Source organism: Phodopus roborovskii, unplaced genomic scaffold (assembly GCF_943737965.1).
Source record: "Phodopus roborovskii unplaced genomic scaffold, PHOROB, whole genome shotgun sequence".
Lineage (NCBI taxonomy): Eukaryota > Metazoa > Chordata > Mammalia > Rodentia > Cricetidae > Phodopus > Phodopus roborovskii.
Window position 1 is genome coordinate 15,102,891 of NW_026126482.1, and position 21,290 is coordinate 15,124,180.

General features: G+C 44.8%; 1 protein-coding gene across 1 annotated transcript; it reads left to right on the top strand.

Moving 5' to 3' along the window:
- Nucleotides 1-3,661: 3,661 nt before the first annotated feature.
- Nucleotides 3,662-5,311, top strand: Nhlrc1 (NHL repeat containing E3 ubiquitin protein ligase 1). The gene has a single exon (XM_051194328.1). It carries the CDS (start codon nt 3,730-3,732, stop codon nt 4,915-4,917), a length of 1,188 nt encoding a protein of 395 aa, XP_051050285.1. The 5' UTR covers nt 3,662-3,729; the 3' UTR covers nt 4,918-5,311.
- The last annotated feature ends 15,979 nt before the right edge of the window (nt 5,312-21,290 follow it).

Consider the following 21,290-nt stretch of genomic DNA (forward strand, 5'->3'; position numbering starts at 1 on the left):
GGTGTCTGCTTCTGTTTTCATCAGCTACTAGATGAGGGCTCTAGGATGGCGTATAAGTTAGTTATCAATCTCATTATCAGAGAAGGGCATTTAAGGTAGCCTCTCCACTGTTGCTCAGAGTGTTAGTTATGGTTATCCTTGTAGGTCACTGAACATTTCTCTAGAGTCAGTTTTCTCTTCAAACCTATAATGGCTCCCTCTATTATGGTATGTCTTTTTTTTTTTTTTTTTAACTCTTGTCTATTCATCCCCCAACTCAATCTTCCTGGTCCCACATGTTCTCCTCTCCTCTCATTCTTTCTCCTAACTCCCTCTCCACTCACTGCACCCCCCCACTCCCAATATGCTCAGGAGCCAACATCAAACTAAATGGAGAGAAGCTAAAGGCGATTCCTCTAAAAATCAGAAACAAGACAAGGCTGCCCTCTCTCTCCATATCTCTTCAGTATTGTACTTGAAGTTCTAGCTGAAGCAATAAGAAAACAAAAGGAGATCAAGGGATACAAATTGGAAAAGAAGAAGTCAAACTGTCACTATTGCAGATGATATGATAGTTTACATAAGTGATCCGAAAAAAAACTCTACCAGGGAACTCCTACAGCTGATAAACACCTTCAGCAAATTAGCAGGGTACAAGATTAACTTTTAAAAACTCAATCCAATTCTCTTTAGAGTTTTTTTTTTTTTTTTTTTTTTTTTTTTTTTTAAGCTCAAATCTGTTCAGAGGTTAAATGTGAATGGGTACAGCAGGATCTCTCTCGTTGTCATGGGTACCACAGAGATGAGAAACGGAGACACACAGGGGCCACCTGTGTTCTGGTCCCCCATTTCACCATTCCAGAAGCCCCAATACCGAATGTCATACTTTTAATTTACTATTTTGGTATTTACTATTTACTATTTGCGCTGGGGTGGTAGAGGATCATGAGCTTAAGGTCAGTTTCAGCCCCATGACCAGTGTGAATGCAGCATGAGCTACATGAGACCCTGCCTCAAACAAACCAAAACAAAAATCAAACTCAATGTTAGGTGCTTGATAGTAACCCCCTGGAGTAGACTGTGTGTTCCATGCTGCAAAGCTGCCCAGCTTGGGGCTAACATGCCTATGGTGTAGTACTGCCAGTGACCGCACAGAGGCAGCAAAGGTCTGAGAAGGCAGAAAAGGTAGAGGGCTCAAGCAGGTGGCTCTTTCTGGGGGAACAAGCTTGGCCATGGTCAGCAGAATTGGGGTCAATTAGACACAAGTAAGTGATTCAGTGAGGTCTGTCTGGGGAGTGCTTTCAAAAGCTAACATCTCATAGCAAGACCAGGCCTGCGTTTGTCAGGCTGTATGTGGGAGCCACCAGCCACATTAGCTTCTCTGAATTGGGTGCACCATGAGTTCAAAACAAACCAGATTTTGCTTAGCACATGAAATGAGTACAAAATACCTTTTTCATACTTTCAAAGTAATTACAAGTCCAAATGATGGATTAAAGTATACAACTAAATTAATTTCATTTTCTCTTAACTTTTAAAAATGGAGTTACAAGGAAATTATTTTAAAACCTGGGTCTCATTATATTTCTGTTGGACAAGACTGGCTCTAAAAATAGTTCAGTTTTTGTATCCTGAATGTATTTCCCAATTTAAAAATTATTTCTGAGGAGCTGGAGAAGGCTCAACAGTGAGATGCACTTGTAGCTCTTGCAGAAGACCTGGGTTTGATTCCCATGTAGTGGCTCACAGCTATCCATAACCACAGTCCTACTGCAGCCAGGCATGCATCTGGTACATATACATAATGTAGAGAAAACACTTATATATATAAAATATTTTTTATTACTTCTGAGGAGCTGGAGAGATTGCTCAGTAGTTAAAAACACTTTGTCACTCAGACCTGAGGTCCTGCATTTGGAACCCACCACCCCCACATCAAGTGGCTCACAACTGCCTATAATTTCAGCTCCCAGATATCTACCACCCTCGTCTGAACTCCAAGGGCTCACACACAGACCCGTGCACACACACACACACAAATAAAAATGAATCTTTACTTCGTTTCTTAGACTGGAGATTTTGCACTCTGAAACCATAGCATCAGCTTGGTTATTCTGGTATAATCTCAATCTCTGAGCTGTGTAACTCTTGATAAAATGTTTTCCTTTGCCTTCCATAGACTCTCCCGGGCCATGTTAGCAAAGGACTGAGTCCTCCATTTTCTTGAAAGTCCATGGAACAAGAGCATGAACAATCATGATCCCAACTTGTAAATGAGCAGGAATAATAAAGTAAACACTAAGATCTGAACATCGTCATGGATTCCCGGAGATTGTAGTGACCATAACTTTAAGGTTGTTCCTAGATATGTAGATTGTCTTTACTTTCAATTTTTAAATATTTCTTGTAATTATTTATATGCATGTGTGTATGTTTGTGTGAATGTGTGCCACATGCGTGCAAGTACATGGAGACAAGAAGGGGACACTGGATTTCCCGGAGCTGGAATTCCAGGTGGTTGTGAACCACCCAATGTGGGTGCTGGGAACTGAACTCATGTCCTCTACAAGAGCAGCAAGCGCTCTTTACCACAGAGCCATCTCTTCAGTCCTTTTACTTTCAATCTTACCTCGGTCTGGAAGACACTGTGAAGGGATCACTGGCTCAAATTTACATGTACATTATAATCCCCTTCACCTCGGTCTGGAAGACACTGTGAAGGGATCACTGGCTCAAATTTACATGTACATTATAATCCCCTTCGCGGCACCCTGCAGCCCAGCCCTCACCCGAGACCGTTAGGCCTTTGCCAAGGACACTCAAGCATTTGTCATATAGAACAGTATTTGATGACCAGTGCGAGAGAGAGGTCCTGTAGTCAAACTGCCTGGCTTCCATTCATTGCCTACCCATTCTCCATCTAAGCCACATTCCAATTGTCCGTGGGGCTTGAGTAAAACAATGCATGAGACCACTTCAAAGAAGGCAGATATGGAGTAAATTCTATAGATATTGCTATTAGCAGTTTTGTTGTCGTAGTTGCTCGTTCGTTTGCTTGAGACAGGTTCTCACCACATAGCTCTGTCTGGCCTGGAACTCACTATGTAGGCCACCATTCGAGGCAACTAACAGCTTTTAAATATTCCTTCCAAACAAACCCACTTCACACGTATGTGTGTGTGTGTGTGTGTGTTTTCGGGGGGGGGGGAGTATCGGAGTAGTCGAGGCTGGCTTCTACCCACTAGTTTCTGCCTCCTCGGTGCTGGGATTTCAGCTACCATACCCAGAGGAGCTGCGAGTGTAAGGTGGTCTACCTTCTCACAAGAGTGATAAAGCACACGGAAGTATGCACACCTGCCTCACCCCCTTGAAGTTATCTTCCTTCCTGTATCGCTCTCCTTAGTCCACCCATATACTAGGAGCCTGTCTTATTCCTGCCCAGCCCTGGTAACCAGCACCCAGCGCAGCTGATTGGCAGCTCTGCTGGGTCTCAGCATTGGGAGACTAGGTTCTGGTGCTCGCCTTGCCACTTCCAGGCTTACAGGGAGCGGAAAGCCGGCATCTCTCACCCGTGACGTGACGTGATGATTCCGGGTTTGCGCACAGCGCATGCGAACGACAGCGGCGGCTTGTGCCCGCCAGGGAGCAGCAGCGGGTCCCGGGCCAGGCGCTGAGTCTCACGTCAGAGCCGATGCCCCGCCCCGTGACCGTGACCGAGGGCTGCGCGAGGGCAGCGGCGCGGCAGGAGCGATGGGGGAGGAAGCGGCAGGGGTGCGGCCGGAGCTGGTGCGCGAGGCCGAGGTCAGCCTGCTGGAGTGCAAGGTGTGCTTCGAGAGGTTCGGCCACCGGCAGCAGCGGCGCCCGCGCAACCTGCCCTGTGGCCACGTGGTCTGCTTGGCCTGCGTGGCCGCTCTCGCGCACCCGCGATCGCTGGCCCTCGAATGTCCCTTCTGCCGGCGGGCCTGCCGAGCCTGTGACACCAGCGATTGTCTGCCGGTGTTGCACCTTCTGGAGCTCCTGGGCTCCACTCTTCACGCGTCCCCGGCCGCCCACAGCGCCGCCCCCTGCGCGCCCGGGGTGTTCACCTGTCATCACGCCTTCGGCGGGTGGGGGACCCTGGTGAATCCCACAGGGCTTGCACTGTGCCCCAAGACCGGACGGGTCGTAGTCGTGCACGACGGTAAGAGGCGGGTCAAGATCTTTGATTCCGGAGGAGGAGGTGCACACCAGTTTGGAGAGAAGGGGGACGCAGCGCATGACGTGAAGTACCCACTGGATGTCGCCGTCACCAACAACTGCCACGTGGTTGTCACCGACGCTGGCGACCACTCCCTCAAAGTGTTTGATTTCTTTGGCCAAATCAAGCTGGTTGTGGGAAAGCAGTTTTCCCTGCCTTGGGGTGTGGAAATCACCCCTCAGAACCAGGTCCTGGTGACTGATGCAGAGGCAGGGACCTTGCACCTCCTGGAAGTGGATTTCCCTGAAGGGGTCCTTCGGAGGACCGAGAGGTTGCAAGCTCAGCTTTGCAATCCCCGTGGGGTGGCTGTGTCTTGGCTTACCGGAGCTGTCGCGATCCTAGAACACCCCTGGCCCTTGGGGACAGCGGGTGACAACACAAGGGTGAAGGTATTCAGCCCCGCCATGCAGCTGATTGGCCAGGTGGATAGCTTCGGGCTGAACCTCCTCTTTCCTTCTAAAATAACTGTCTCCGCTGTGGCCTTTGATCACCAGGGAAATGTGATTGTAGCAGACACCTCTGGGCCAGCCATCATATGCTTGGGGAAACCTGAGGAGTTTCCAGCCCTAAAGCCCATGGTCTCTCATGGTCTTTCTCGTCCTGTGGCCCTGGCCTTCACCAAGGAGAATTCTCTTCTTGTGCTGGATACTGCATCCCACTCTATAAAAGTCTTTAAAGTGATGGAGGGTAACGGAGGGTGATGGGCATCCCAGGCCTGGTATCATCAGGGGGGAATTGCACCCTGGATGAGTCACCATCACTCATCCACCCAGGCAGGAATAATGCTAACCACCTGACAGAGTACTGGATGTGAGGCAGTTATAAAAGACTAATTTGTCATTTGTCATTTAGTGGATACCTATTCCCGATGTTTAGAAATTTGCAAATCTTAAGCTCATTTGCCCCTTAACACACAGAAATGTAATTTCTATTATTAGTCCCATTTTAGAGATGAAAAATCAGATCCAGGGGATTTAATATGATTTCTTCAAGGCAAAGTTACTGGGACAGTCACGATTAAACTCAGTTCTGACTCCTTGCTCTTAAATATGATGCCAGGTGTTAAAAAAAAAAAAGTAAACAAGTCTTAGGTATGCTCTCCCTACAAGTAGCTAACTGGTTAAGTGTTCAAAGAAAGGGAAGGTATGTCCATGGAGTTTTCAGGAGAAAGAGGGTTTTGTGTTGGTATCATCTGGGAGCTCACCCAATGGCAGAGTAGATGAGTTGCTAACAATGCCAAGACTTGAACAGGCAAAACTGTTGAGCTCTTTCCTTATAAGGCAAAGGCTGCCTAGTTGGTAGTGTATGCCAATAACCCCAGCACTCGGGAAGGTCTGGAGTTCAATGCTATCTACAGCTACCTAGTTTGAAGCTTGGGCTACATGACAATCTATCTGCCTGTCTGTCTGTCTTTCTTTTTTTGTAAATTGATGTCAGTGTTTCCTCCTCCACAGGTACAAGGCTACATCCCTGAGTGATGATGTGAGCAAAGCCTGTAGAACCACTGCTTGCTAGTGGCATGGACAGATAGACGCTTTTGTTAGTTAGGAGATGTCGCCCCAGCACGTTCATGGCGGGAATGGTTTTGTTTGCTGTGTGGTAATCTGTGCTGCCTAACATGCTTTGTGATGACAGCTTTCTCTGTGCACTTTGAAATGGGAGTGAAACGCTGTCTACTCAATAAACAGCTCTCTTGTCCTTCTAGAGCTCTGTAAACATATCTTGCACTGAAGCATAACCTTGACCCATGTAAGGGCTCCTTAATGCTGCAATTAAGGAAAGGAAGAGGAGGAAATTTGGGGTGAAGTACTGATCCTCTGTATGTTTTATTTATTTATTTATTTATTTATTTATTTATTTATAAGCAAGCGTAAAAATCCTCGTGTTTGGGGCTTTTGAAATAATACTAAATACCGCAGGGAAATGTTTTCTGGGGGGGGGTTCTCTTGGAAGGTGATAGTTTGCTGTAGATAATAACAGATGCTATGTCAGCAAAATGGTATTCTTTTATACAAAGAGGCTGTTTGTTTTTGAGACAAGGTCTTGTATATCTTAGTCTGGCCTTGGACTTGTTCTGTAGCCAAGGATGCCCTTCAACTTCTGATCCTCCTGTGTCCATGTCCCAAGTGCCAGATTACAGGCTTGTACTGAATCACTTAGGGTTCTGTGGTGCTGGAGGTAGACAGAAACCAGGGCTTTACACAAGCTAAGCAAGCCCTCTACCAACTGGGTTACATCCTAGCCCTACAAAGAGTTTTAAGAGAGGTGTGTGTGTGTGTCCACCGGAAGCTGCCTCAAAAGTATGAGCGAGATATCCTCCAAAAGATTTGGAAGGTGGCAGTAGGGGCCCAAAGTGAAAGCTTAGCTCCCATTCCAGTCCGTAAAAGCCCATGTTGCACTTTTAAAAATATTTATTTATTTATTTATTTGCATGTGTATTTTAATGTGTGGGTGGATGGGTGCACGTGCCATCACGTGCGTGAAGGTCAGAGGACAACTTGAGTGGGTCTCTTTTCTTCTGCCACCACCTGGGTCCCTGGGGATTGATCTCAGGTCATCAGGCGTGGTGGCAGCACCTTTACTCACAAGTCATCTTCCTCCTTTCCCATCCCCCACTGTTGCTACCCTTACATAGCATCAACAGTAGCATCTTGGGCACCCCAACACACCTTTGGTCCTCTAATAGCAATGCTAGTGGTTGATTTCTTCTTCTCCATTACAGATCCTCCAGCTGGGTATGGTGGCACACACCTATAATCCTGGCACTTAGTAAGCTGAGGCCAATTTGGGCTACATAGTAAGACCCTGCTTCAAACAAACAAACAAAATTAAACAAATTATCACCAGTGGACCAGTGACTTCGCCGCTACTTTGGATGTGTACCAGCAAAACTTCTACAGCGAGAGATGAGTTGAGTGGCAAGGAGGGTAACTACAGATTGATCTTATGTTTTCCTTCAAAACCATAACATTTTAATGATGTTAGTATTCGTTGACCCAATTCAAAATATTTAAAAAAAAAAAAAAGCCTATCAATCACATCTTTTAGTCTACTCTCTGTGTATCGTTTTAAGACAGCATATACAGCACACAGGGTGGTGGTCTTTGAGGAGTTGCTCCCCACCAGGTGGAGAATCAGGTGTGGGGTTGTGACACGGTGTTGAAATACCCTGGAGATGTGATGACTGTACTCTTTCTTGGGAGTAGGGTGGATCAGAGTACACAGCAAGAAGTATCTAGGGCAGATCTTCCCGTGAGTCGGTGTGATACGGGGCAGTTTGATTATTTGTCTCCAAGCATCCTTGGCTGAGGGACTCATGCCAACAACTTGTGATGTAAATTTAAATTTTGTCTTCTATGCGGTGTTCTTTAAAGCAAGCTGAAGTCCAGGTGGTTAAAGATGTTGGTTGAAGAGTTCTCAGGTAATCAAGAAGAAATGGTCCGGGCAGATCATATAGGGTGCCAGTGTGATGGAGGAGAGCAGAAATGAGACCAGAGTCTATGACCAGGAGTAAAGAATGAAAGAAACAAATTCTCCCAGGACACCAGCCATGTGCCATCTTGTGAGACCACAGAAGCAAACCCAGCACCAACCCACATTGTCACATCACCCTCCACCTTTTCAGCTCTGGCCCTGTAAGCTGACTTTGATCTAACTCTGCTCTCTAGACCTGGTTTCCCTCATCTTTTGCCTTTGACATCTTCTAAAGATGGTTCAGAATCTTAATTCTCTCTTCTAGCAACCTTAGCTTTGGTACCAAGGACTGAAACCTCAAACCTGTTTAGACATGTCAGGGATCCACTTGGAAGGGGTGCAGACCCTTCTGGAGATTAGCTTCCTTTTGAGGAAGAAGTATAATCCCATATGCATCAAAAAATGAGCAAGAACAGTTGATGGTGGCAGATTTATTGTTCCTTATGGTTGGTGCAGACAAATACATCCTGGGAACAAGCCAGGTCACACTGAGAAGCCCCTAGGCAGAGAAAAGGAAACTAGTGGAGGACTCGAGTGCAGATCAGATGCATTTGCTGTGAGATGATCTTTTTGTACACTGTGAAGATGTGTCTGCCTAAGGCATCTTCTGATTGGTTTAATAAAGAGCTGAATGGCCAATAGCTAGGCAGGAGAGAATAGGTGGGACTTCCAGGGGGAGAGAAGGGAACTCAGGAAGATTCTGAGGCCTGCAGAATTGAGCAAGAGCAATGTAGAGAGAGTAGGACCTACGGTATGGAGGAGGGTAAGGAGCCACATGGCAGAATGTAGATTAATATAAATAGGTTAATCTAGGTTCTAAGACCTAGTTGGGAACCTAGCTGACCTAGTTGACACCTAAGGTCAAATATGCATAATTAATAAGAAGTGTGTGTGTCATTATTTGGGGACTGCTGGTCCAAAAAAAAAAAAAAAAAAAAAAAAAAAAAGTCCAACAAGAAAGACTCGTTACATGCATTGGCAGGTCAGGAAGATGGCTCAGCCAGTGAAGGCACTTGTCACCAAGCTTAACTACCTGAGTCTGATCCCCAAGTCCCAAATGATGGAAGGAAAACATTCAATTAGTTGGCTTACATTTTCAGAGGTCTACTCTATTATCTTAAACCTACAAGTTTGGGTGCCAAAATTAAGCAACTAAACCTGAACCCTCCCATGAACACAATCCTAGTTCCCTGAGACCAGAGCACAAGTGGGAACTCCTATGCCATTGGCCTGAATAGTTGTTATAAAATAAGACACACTAATCCTCCTACTTTGGCAAAGGTAAATATAAATGCTAACAACATACTCTCATTGTGATCTGGAAAGCTAAATTACAGTTTTGTATACCTGGAGGTTTCCCACGACTTGACAATGCTGCATTTTAAGAAAATTGCGGTGATGTACACTTTTAATCCTAGCATTTGGGACAATGAGGCAGGAGAATCTTAAGTTCCAAGCCAGCTTGAACTTCATAGTAAGACCTAGTGTCAAACAAACTAAAATATACAAAACTTAAGCAAAGCTTAATTGACAGACTTCATTTTCTAGCAGTGTTTAATTAACTAGAATGCAATGCCTCATGAGTGATGTGTGCTGTATCTCTTATTATGGCACACTGTAGGCATTCAGATACATTTTTGAGTTAGTGTGTTTTTCCCAAAGAATTTTCTGGACTCTGTTTTCCACTCACTGATAAATCTCTCACCTTGGAGCAATGGATTAAAAGTAAGGTGATTTGTGATGGGTTTGCTGGGTGACTCAGGTTCAAAGGCACTGTGATGGCTTTGTGGTAGCTGGGCTTGGCTTGGTGTGGAGAGCCTCGTCTTTGCAACCACCATGTTTTTTTTCCTCGCCCAAGTTACCAGGATGCTGATGTCCTGGAGTTGCCTGAGACATATTTGATAAAACCTTAGGCAAGCAGAGGCAGTATTCCTGGTTAGCTCTTCTATATCAAAAAGTGGTTTCAAACAGCTCTGAAGGCCGAAGAAACTCATGGGTCACATGCCTGGCCATGCTTGAAGCATTGCTGAAGTCATCTCCAAGTTAATTTTGGCTAATAACGAGTGCATAAAGTGGCTTCTGCTTTTCTCAGGAATGAACCACCGAGGAGGACTGGCCACAGGCATTTGCTGACTGCAGGCTGCAAACATAACACATAGTGTGTCCATTCCATTACTGTGGCTGATCCACAGTCCCTGTTTTACTGAAAAGTGATGACATTAGAGAGGTAATCTGGCAAGAGATTATTGGTTTGACAATAGTGACATAAAAATAGCTACAGGGGAAATCTAAAATCATTTACAAACTGTGATTCAAACCACTTAGTTTTAGGAATGGAAAGAAATTACAATGTTTTCTATTACAGTGTACCCAAGCTCCAACTAAAGCCTATAGAAAACAGAAACTGGCTGAGGTTGCACAGTTAAGGGAAGAATTAACAAGGAATCAGCTCCATTTTGCCCAATCTATTGGGAGAGGATTTGAAAGTCAATGGCTGAGAACACACACACCCACACCCACACCCACCCACACACACACACACACACACACACACACACCAGAGTGTGCAGTCACGTGCAGGTGTGCATGCCTTGATCTTTACAGTTCCCCTAAGTGAACTTCCATTGTTCCATAGCATCCACTAAGATGTCTTACTGTTTGTTTCTCAATTAACAACCAAGTTTGTATACACAGTGGCCCAAGAGAACACTGCTATTTTTCTCAACGGCCAGTTTAACCATAACCTTGAGGCCATTCCTTTAGTATTTGCATATGTAATCCTTTATGGGCCATAGGACTGAGTCCCTCCCATGCCAATTCTTACTCCATGGTCATCAGATGTAGTCTATGTTCGTCTTGTCACAGAAAAGAACCTGTGTCTGCAGGAAGCCTATTAAAGAACTTAATGTGACTAACATGTCACAATGATTGCATGACATTAGAAAACAATCACTTATTTGATCTTTACAGTATCTCTTGAAGTAGCCAACTTTTCTCAAGTTGACTTTTTAGGTTGAGAAACTGGAGCTCACAAAAATCGAGTGACTACCCAAGATGACATAGCTGAACCCTGGTATTTTTGATTTGGGAGAACCAGTGTTTTTTTTTTTTTATTTAAATTTATTTTATGTGTGTGGATGTTTTACCTGCATGCATTTCTGCATATGTCTGTGCATCTTGTGTGCAGTGCCGGTGACGGCCAGAAGAAGGCACTGGATTCCCTAGGACTGAAGGTACAGATGGTTATGAGCTGCCATGTAGGTACTGAAAATTGAACCCAGATCCTCTAGAAGAGCAGCCAATGCTCATAACCATTGAGCCATCTCTCTAACCCAGAGAATGGTTTGTTATTGTTTTTTTTTTTAAACATTCCTTACACACCAAGGTGATTTCTTTGTTCACCCAAAGTTGGGTATCACTCCTCTACCCAACTAACATAGAACCTAAATATCCCTTCATGGTGTCATCACCACTATGCCCACTATTTACACCTGTAGTACCCCCAGTGATGTTTGGGGTGGGGAAAGAGTGCCACCCTTTGCAGGATTCAGAGTCTAGGCTCACAATGAAGAAGTACTGTCCACTTCTGAGTACTGTATGATCTACACAATGGTCCCTTTGACAAGTTAGAGAGAGACCACCAAATGTGAAGGGACTTGTTTAGGAGCTGGAAGATCTTCAATAGGGTTTTGGGGAAAAGGTCTCATGATGGGAATCAAGTTCAGTGAATTCCTCCACATCAACTACGTTTATTTAAAAAAAAAAAATGAAATGAGCTTGCTTTTAGAATTGCTATTGTTCTGTGGCTTTCTGACAAGACTATTGTATAGGACCGACTCAATGTTGGGAACAACTTTAACAGAAAAGTGCCAAGAAAACACAACTCTTTCCAAGCTTGGAGTCCTCAAGATGCTCTCCTAGTTCATCCTCTTGTCACCTAAGAGGAACACAAACAAGAAAATGTGTGTATGTATTATGAGATTTGTAGAATGGCATTTATAATAGGATTTGAGTAGACCAACAGTGGCTGTCTGCAGGCTCTAGAAGCAGCTGCTTCCTCAGTCCAGGAAGTCTAGACTGTCCCAATCTGTTACTGAAGGCCTAGAGGATTCCTGGAGAGCTGCTGGTGTTCAGTCTGTGTCAGGAGATGAGATAAACTGCATGCAGTCTATGGAGGCAGAGGATGATCCAGCAGCAGCAGAGGGGCAAATGCACTTAGGTAGGAGTGAAAGCAGGCAGGCAACACTGCCTTCCCTTGGATCTCTTCAGATCTGGGCCACCTGTTGTAAAGTGCTGACCACGCTGGGAGTTAGTCATCCCCCTCAGTTAATCCTCTTTGGCGAGACCCTCACAGGCACACCCAGATGTGTATCTTCTAGGTGATTCCATTCTCAGTCAGGATTAGCCATTACAGAGTCCTTTTCCTTGCCGGCTATTCCTTTCCCCCTGAACTACAGAAGTAACACATGTTTATTGTAGTGTTAGAAAATGCAGCTAAATACGAAGACGCTTAAGCACCTTCAATTAAAAAAAATAAACTACTGTTACTATTTTTGCAGAGTTGACTGTTGCCAATCCAGGATCAATGTTCTTAGAAATCACGTCATATATCCAAATTTCATAAAACATTCATTACATACGTCACAAATTTCCCTGGCAAAAAGAAAATTCTAGGGACATGCATCTAAACATGGGAAGCAAAGCTCCACGGGGACGGGGGAGAGCACAGAGACGGCAGACATCTGCCCTCCCCATGTCCCAACCCTCCGCAGTTCAGCAGGATAATGTGACCCGTTCTTCCTGTGATGTGAGAGGACAGGAAGAAAGAACACAGAAGTGATGCGGATACAGATAAATGTTGAGGTTCAGCTGAGCTCTCGTGTTTCATAATGCTTGCACTGCAATCTGCACAGATAAGGTACTGCACTTAAGGTTGTACAGGGAATTTAAACTAAGGCTAACTTGGCACTAGGCTTCCAATTTGATGAAAGCAAAGCTTGCATCAAGAGGGAAGTTAAGTTTAGCCTATGCGTTCAGGACTCCCCCACCACACACACTAATTAGGAGCACAATTTGTCCTGTTGCGGGCTGAATGGAGGTGAGCTCTTTAAAGGTGTGAAGTCAGGCGTTGGTGTGGAGATGGAGGCTGTGTGGCACCCTGAACACTGCAGGACAATTGAGTGTGACAAAGCAGAAGTGCTCTCGTGTCCTTATTGCGGTTAAATAAGGATCAGGATAAACAAATAGGCCGAATATATGTTTATTCAGGGAGAAATAACTTACAACCTAGACAGATGAACACCAGCAGGCTCCACCGGATGCTCTCCTCTCCTCGACCTGCTAGCAAGTGAGCATCCCCTGGCTCCTCCTCAGCCCTCCTTCCATAGGTCACTTCCGCCCCTGGCTCCACCCCCCAATGGGCGTGGTCAGTGCCACAGAAGGAGACAAAGTGAATATCCCACTACATGTCCTCACACTGGCCACTTAGACCTTCTATCAGCCACGCTTTGATGACCAAGGTGTCCCGAAGTACTCTTCCCTGTGACGATCTTTCTTCCCAGATATTCAGCTCTGTGCAGTCAAACCACTAACGATGTACCCAGGCTGTGAAACTGGTGCCATGGGAAGCTAACTCCATTAGAGTTTGGAGTTAATTTCCACATGGCCATAACTAATCTTCCACCATGGACACCAAAATATGAGTATCTTCTGCCAAATAAAAATTCTGATGATATTGTACTTGTTAAATGTGCTAGAAGTACTGTGTAAGTAAGGAAGATGGGGTATCCAAATGTAACCCTTATCATCTATGGAGCTCACCAGCTTACACTCTGCCCTGCAGAGATTGGGGTTTTACTGGTCTGATAAAAATGAGTTGGAAAATGTCTCTCCCTTTAATTTCCAAAATTAATGCAGCATTATTGTTTCTGTTTCCTCAGTGTTTGATAGAAGTCACTAGCAAACTTGTGGTCAAGAATTTTTTTGTTTCCAAGATTTTGTTTAATTATGAATTTGATTTCTTTTCTACAGAGGGAATAGAGATAGGTTGGGCTTCGGGTGATTTTTGTTTTATAAAGAATATTTTTCAGGAAAAATTTCCAGTTGAACCAAGTTGTTTGGCTGTTCACAGTAGGCCCCCTTTATCATCTTACATAGATAGGATCGACAGTTGTGACTCCTCTCTCATTCCCAGTATTGCTGGTATATATTTCCTCTGTTTTTCCTGATCTCTCCAATAAGGACTTTATTGGTTTTGTTTATTGCCAAGGGCGGATTTTTGGCCTCGTTCATTTCCTTCTTTGTCATCTGCTTTTTAACTTCATTGGTTTTTGTCATCCCTTGAGCCTGGTGCGGGGGCTCTCTGTGCACCAGGTGGGAACTCTATCACTGAGTGCATTCTCTGTTCCGTATTCTGTGTCTTATGTTTCTTTTACTTAGGATTTTCTTCTGTGCTGGTTTCACAGTTTCTTTCTTTCTTTCTTTTTTTAATTAAATAAATGTATTTACTTATTTTACACCCTGGCTAAAGTTTCCCCTCCCTCATCTCCTCCCAGTCCCTCTCTGTTCCCACCCCCAAATCCATTCCTCCTCTGTTTCTTTTCAGGGAAGGGCAGGTCTCCCATGAGCACCAACAAAACATGGCATACCAAGTTGCCGTAAGACCAGGCACCTCCCCGTAGGCAGAGCTTTCCTGTCCCGATGGCCACCTGTTCCCAAAAACTGGCAGCTGCTTCCCAAATAACTGACCTTGATTATAAATTATAAATGCTCAGCCAATGGCTCAGGCTTGTTACTAACTAGCTCTTACAACTTAACCCATTTTTCTGTATCCATGTGCTGTCCTGGGATTCGAGGATTTTACCTCTACCCCATTTTGTGTGTCTGACTCACTCTTCATCTCTGGCTGGCGAGTCCTCTGACTCTGCCCTCCCACATCCTATCATTCTCAGTGTGGCTTTCCTGGCTAATTTTATCCTGCTCAGCTATTGGCCAATCAGCTTGTTTATTAAACCAACCACAGAGATATATATTCACACAGAGTACAATAGGGTTATGCCATAGCACTCCCTATGTATTATTAAGCAAGGCAAGGTGACCCAGTATGGGAAGTAGGATCTCACAAGCCTGCAAAAGTGTCAGAGACAGCACCTGTTCCCACTGTTAGGAGTCCCACAAGAGGACCAAGCTACACAACTGTCACATATATGCAGAGTGCCTAAACCAGTCCCATGCAGCCTCCTAGGTTGTGTGTGAGCCCCAATAATCCCGGGTTAGTTGATTCTGTGGGTTTTGTTGTACCTTGAGGAAATAAAGTTGGGTGGCTAGGAAAGGGGCATGGATCTGGGAGGGTGTGCTTAAAGATGATGAAATGCATTATATGAAATGTTCAAAGAATAAAAAGATGAGGAAAAAACAGGAGTGTGTACTGCTCTTGCACACGAGTTGGATTCGGTTCCCAGCACACACACTAGGTAGCTCACAACTGCCTTCAGCTCCTGAGATCTTATGCCCTATTCTTTACTCCATGGCAACTGCGCTCACAGAACACAAACACGCCAACTCACACACAAAACCGGAAACTGATAAAAATAAATATGTTTAAAGGAGTAATATGATACCAGGAGGCCTGAGAATAGTTTTGATTCCAGGCACACAATATTTAGTCAGGAAATCCAGAATAAATCCTGCAGCTCAAGCATCTGATGATGCACTGGTTCTGGCTATTTCACAGTCTGGTTTAGAGGTATTTGTTGCCAGTTCATATATTAAATTTTCTATGAGGCACTATCTTTGTGGTGAAGCTTGCCAATAATTTATGAATAGTATTTAGCACCATCCCTTCATGAAGTTGCCATCAATGGAAGACTTCCCATGAGGATGTGACCTTCACTTGGGTTCCGCACCCTCTCTTCCAGCCAAGCTAAACTCATTACCATCTCCCTCCTGGGGAGACTGGGCTAACCCCCAGCACTCTCCTGCTGGCACATTCTGAAGGTGGCACTCTGGGGCTTTCAGGTTTCAGGTCTCCCATTCAGAAAGGCCTTCAGTTAAAGGTTTTTTTTTTTTTTTTTTTTTTTTTTTTTTTTTTAATCTGGGATGCACCATCCAGTACACAGGCTTGTCACTGGCCCCCAACTAGGCTGGATGACAGCCCTGACCCTGTCCTACTCTCAAACCCAAATGGGCATAACAAATGCTTTCCTAATCCTTGATGGTCCTCACTGGAGGTATCCTCCTGCCGGTGGCCTGTGCTCTTGCCATGTTGTGATGCTCTGCATCCTCCAACAGGCTCTGCTGGGTCAAGGCTATAAAAGACACAGTGACCTTCAGTTGTCACTTCTGTTCCTGTTTGCCTGACGATTTCAGTAGCTCGGGTGGCAGAGTTCTTCCTCTCTTATCTGGGAATGATCCAATCCAAATTAGTCATCCTCTGTGACAAGTTCTTTGCTACCTAATGCTACTACAGGGTGAGCCCCTGTGCTACCTAGCTTTATGTCACCTTGACACAGGCTAGAGTCACTGAGAAGGGGGAACCTCAATTGAAAAAAACAAATGTGCCCAGCAGATTGGCCCGTGAGGCATTTTCTTGGTTAATGATTGACGTGAGTGGGATCAGGCAGCAGGGGGTGGTGCTGTTTCTGAGCAACAGTATTGGTGTTTATTAAAGCCGGCAGAGTGGACATGGGGAACAACCAATAAGTAACATCCTCTATGGTCTCTGCCTCGGTTCCTGCTTCCAGGTTCCTGCCTTGAGTTACTGCCCTGATGATGGACTGTGATGTGTAAGTATAAGCCAAATAAATCATTTCCTCCCCAGGTAGCTTTTGGCTGTGATGTTTTATCACAGCATTAGAAACCCTACTTAAGACAGTGCATACGAATCCCAAATCTGAAACTTACAGTGCTCCAAAATCTAAAATGTTTGAGTTCTAACAAGTAGGAAGTTCCTTATCAGACCTGTGTCACAGACCATAGCAAAAAGCATAATTTATTTTCAAATAGTGTGCACAGTGAGCTTAAGGCAGTGTTTGCAGTGCATATGAAACATAGCAAGCTTGTTTAGACACAGGTCCCATGCCCAGATGTCTCATTAAGTGATATGAAAATATGCCAATCTCCGAATGGCCAAGAAATTTCCCATCCCAAGCATTTGTTCCTGTAGAGAACAAAAAAGCTGTGAAGTTCGGAGTACAAAGTCAAATAAGATCTTTCACAATTGTTTTGTTTTGTTTTGCTTTGCTTTGCTTTGTTTTTTGAGACAGGGTTTCTCTGAGTTTTGGAGCCTGTCCTGGAACCCACTCTGTAGACCAGGCTGGCCTCAAATTCAACAGAGATCCACCTGCCTCTGCTTCCCAAGTACTGGGATTAAAGGTATGTGCCACCACCACCCGGTTTTTTTTTATTTTTTTTTCTTTGTTCTATTTTTTTAAGAAGTGGGAGGAGAGTGGCTGGGCACTAACTGAGATGAGTTTGTTAATGCTCCTTAGATACATAAAACTTAAGAATTTCCCACAATCCCAGAGGTGCTAATGTCAACAAACTCTGATGCCTACAAATGAATAACCTGAGCCTGAGGTGTCTCGGGCAAAATAAACTACAGAAGAGAAAAGCTGGGATGCTAAACTATGCTATACTTTTCACTCAGCAGTGGGGTGTGCATAGGGCATCTTTTCTGCATGGCTCCAAAAAGGTGAAGGGTAAATGGATGACATCAGCTCGTGTGATTCCTGACAGACTTTGCTACTTTTCTCCAATGTGTCTTACCTCCTTCTACTAGAAACACCATCCCTTTAGCCACCATATTTACTTAAAGTCAATTGCCACAGCAACATAGCCAATGCGTAGTGTAGACCCTAATATAGAAAATAAGGGAATGTAAACACTTAAGAAGTCAAGTCACGTGTTTACGTATATTTATGAGTTAAATGGACTTTTTTTCTTTTTATTTTTTTACTGGAGTACTTCAGTACTCTGTGCCATTAACAAGTTATTCTGCATCATAAGCAGGGTGGGTAGGGTTGCACGTGGGCTACAGTGCTTGACAAGCCACAATGTCACAGAGCTAGCACTGGGATATAAATGCCTTAATGGGGGCAAGAATTTGCACATCCCCCCCCCAAAGCTGAACAGCCACTTCTCTCAATGATTCAACCTCTGTTTCTTTTACTTTTCTTCCTTCCTTCCTTCCTTCTTCTCTTTGAGACAGGTCTCATTCTGTAACCCAGGATGACCTTGAACCCATGGCAATTCTATGCCAGCTTTCCAAATGCTGGGATTATAGGAGTGAGCCACCACGACTTTTCCTTTGGCATTCTTTCCAGATATCCACATTCATTTCTCCATCTTCCACTGACATCTGTATTCTTCCAAATTCATGTACTCATTTGTCTTAGTTTTGATCTCTATTGCTATGAAAAGACACCATGAGCGTGAAGACTCTTAGTAAGGAAAACATTTAGTTGGGGCTGGCTTACAGTTTCAGAGGTTTAGTCCGTTATCATCATAGCAGGAAACATGGTGCTGGAGAAGGAGCTGAGAGCTCTACATCTGGATAGGCAGGCGGCAGGAAGAGTGACTCTAGGCTTAGCTTGATCATTTTGACCTCAAAGCTGAACCCCAGCGACACACTTATTCCAACAAGGCCACACCTACTCCAACAAGGCCACACCTACTCCAACAAGGCCACACCTACTCCAACAAGGCCACACCTTGTAATAGTACCACTCCCTGTAGACTAAACATTCAAACACATGAGTCTCTGAGGGCCATTCCTAGTCAGACCACCACACTCCATAGTTCTCCGGCTGTGGTTCTTGTATGTGATGGTTTTATTCTGTGGATAAAGAGATGCACTGAGCCAATGTCTCTGGCAGGTTTTATTTAGGGAAGAATGACTGACAGGGCCCACTGTGAAGGTCAGAAGCAACCCTGACTTAATTACGTATCAATAGGCCCCTGCCTCCTGTGAGCTTGTGGGACAGGGTACACATCCATGCCTTCAGCAGACTACAAAGGCCATGAAAGCCACTGTCCTCCATTCATTCTCCACTGCCATGAGGCTGGCAGGGAGGCCTCTCTGAGAACATCTGAGCTTCAGAAGCCTTGTTCCTGACTGCCAGCATGTCACAGGCAAGTCAGACTGAGCTCAGCCTTTCTCTTTGGCTAAGCTGGCCCTAAGGCCTTAGTGTTCTGACTCACTCTCCTTTCTAAGCTCTGTGGCAATAATTACTATGTATGGTGCTGTCTTTTCTTTCTCAGGTCTTCCGTTCACCTTGTGTTTTGCTTTGAGATAAAGCCTTATGAAGCCTAGGATGGCCTCAAACTCATCTATGTAGCTGAAGCTATCCCTTTTTGTTGCCTCTACCTCTCGAGTTTTGGGGTTATGGGTGTGTATCATCACCTAAAGCAATCTGCATTGTCTGAATTTGCTTTCTTGTGTCCCCAGAATCCTATTGTCATTGTGACTATGATCTGCACAATGGATGGAGTGTGTTTATATTTAAAAATCTGCGGGGGTTGCAGTGAGGGCTCAGGGGTTAAGAGCACTTGCTGCTCTTGCAGGGGACCTGGGTTCAGTTCCCGGCACCCTATGGAGACTCCCAATCCCCTGTCCAGGGGTTCAATTCCTTCTTCTGGCCTGTGTGGACACTGCATGCTCATGGTACAAACACAGACATGCAGACACACACTTATATGCATAAAGTAAAAATAAATAAATCCTTCAAAACTGTAAAATCTGCAAGGCCTAGAGTCCTAGCTGCAGGCATCACATTGTGGCTTCCAAACAATAGGAAGTGACAGCGGCGCTGAATTAAATCATGCTTTTACATTTTCATTTTTGTCACAGGCCTTCTTTTCCTCTTGGCACATTGTTTATGCTCTTTTGCCCGTTCCAAGACTAAGATGCACTCCGTGCAAATCGGTTGCACAAATGTCTGATGAAGGACTTTGGTGTCAGAGCCAGGCAGGCGACTTAAAGTCCATGTAAGATGATTTAAAAGCCATGTAAGATCAGCTGACATGGGGGAGATCTGGAAAACCTTTACAAGGGCCCATCAGCATCATTCCCATTTTCAATATTGTCATGAGAAGAGACCCCCAAAGCAGATGTCAAAAGACTGATGATAATGTTGCTTTTAGTCATTTAGACACATGCACACTCCTTCAAAAGTTTATATCGGACCAAAGCCAACCAATGGATGCTGTTGTCACACAGCCCTGTTACTAAGCATCTGGTCATTTGTCATTACACAATTTAAGATATATTTGCTTTTAGGTAGGTATGTGGGGAGGGATGCGCGCGCATGCGTGCACATGTGTGAGAGGAGGTGCTCACAGAGTGCAGAAGGGGACATTGGATCCCATGGAGCTGGAGTTATAGGCAGCTCTGAGTCACCTGATGTGTGTGCTGGAAAGCCACCTCAGGCCCCCCTGCAAGAGCAGTATGTGCTCTTCACTGCTCAGCCATCGCAGCAGCCCATGCCTTTATACAGTTTTAAACATTTTGATTTATAACTGAAATGTCTCAGTCCCCATCCGTTGTCTCCCTCCATATCTGACCAGTGAAAAGACCTGACTGACAACATAAAACAGGAAGCCATTGACTATTTCAGCAAAGAAGCCACAAGCTGGGGTGACAGTCCTCTGAAATCTCTCTTCATTTTATCATCTTAACATCAGTGGATGAACACCAGAGTTGAAAGGTTTGTGTTCCCACAGTTCATCTCAGTGGTGACAACTCCGCTGGGCTATTGACTCAAGGCTGGTGTGAAATGATAGATTAGAAGACTGACTCGGTTCTCCATTAGTAGCAGTCTGGAGTGGGGATGCTCACTGTAGTAGTTTGTGCTGATGGTAGGAGAGAACGAACTCCAGGTTCAAGGAGTCACTTAAATTACTTAAATCTAATTGCCTACACAGGAACCACCTAACCAACCATTCTGTCATTCAAAGGCAACACTTGTCCTGATGCTTTCTTTGTGTGAGTTCTTTGTAGTCTTGCAGTCTAGACATAACAACTTTTTTATTTATATCACTTGAATCTCTCCTTCTCCCTCTCCCTCTCCGCCCTCTCTCTCTCTCTCTCTCTCTCTCTCTCATGCGTGTGTGCGTGCGTGCGTGCGTGCGTGTGTGTGTGTGTGTGTGTGTAGCTGTGCATGTGTTCATATTTATATATGGAAATGCTTGTTCACATGAGTGTGTGTGCGTGTGGAGGGGGGGTCAGAGGTCAACCTCTGGTGCTCCTGCTTTTTTGAGGCAGGTTCTCTCATTTTTACCTAGAGTTTCTGAGTTGGCTCAGCTGGTTGACTAGTGAGCCCCAGGGATCTGCCCACCTCTGCTTCTGTAGCACTGGGAATACAAACATATGCCACCATTCCTGGCTTTTCTTCAGGGGTTCTTGGCATCGAACTCAGGTCTTCATGCTACCAGGGCAAGCATTTTACTGGTTATCTTCCCAATCCCTACAGTCATTACTAGTATTCTATTGCCCCATCATAGATTATCATAAATTTAATGGTTTAAAATCATATGGTTATTGTCTGTCAGCTCAAAGTCCAAGCATAGTATACCGCACTTCTCCTTAGGTCCCCATGAAGCT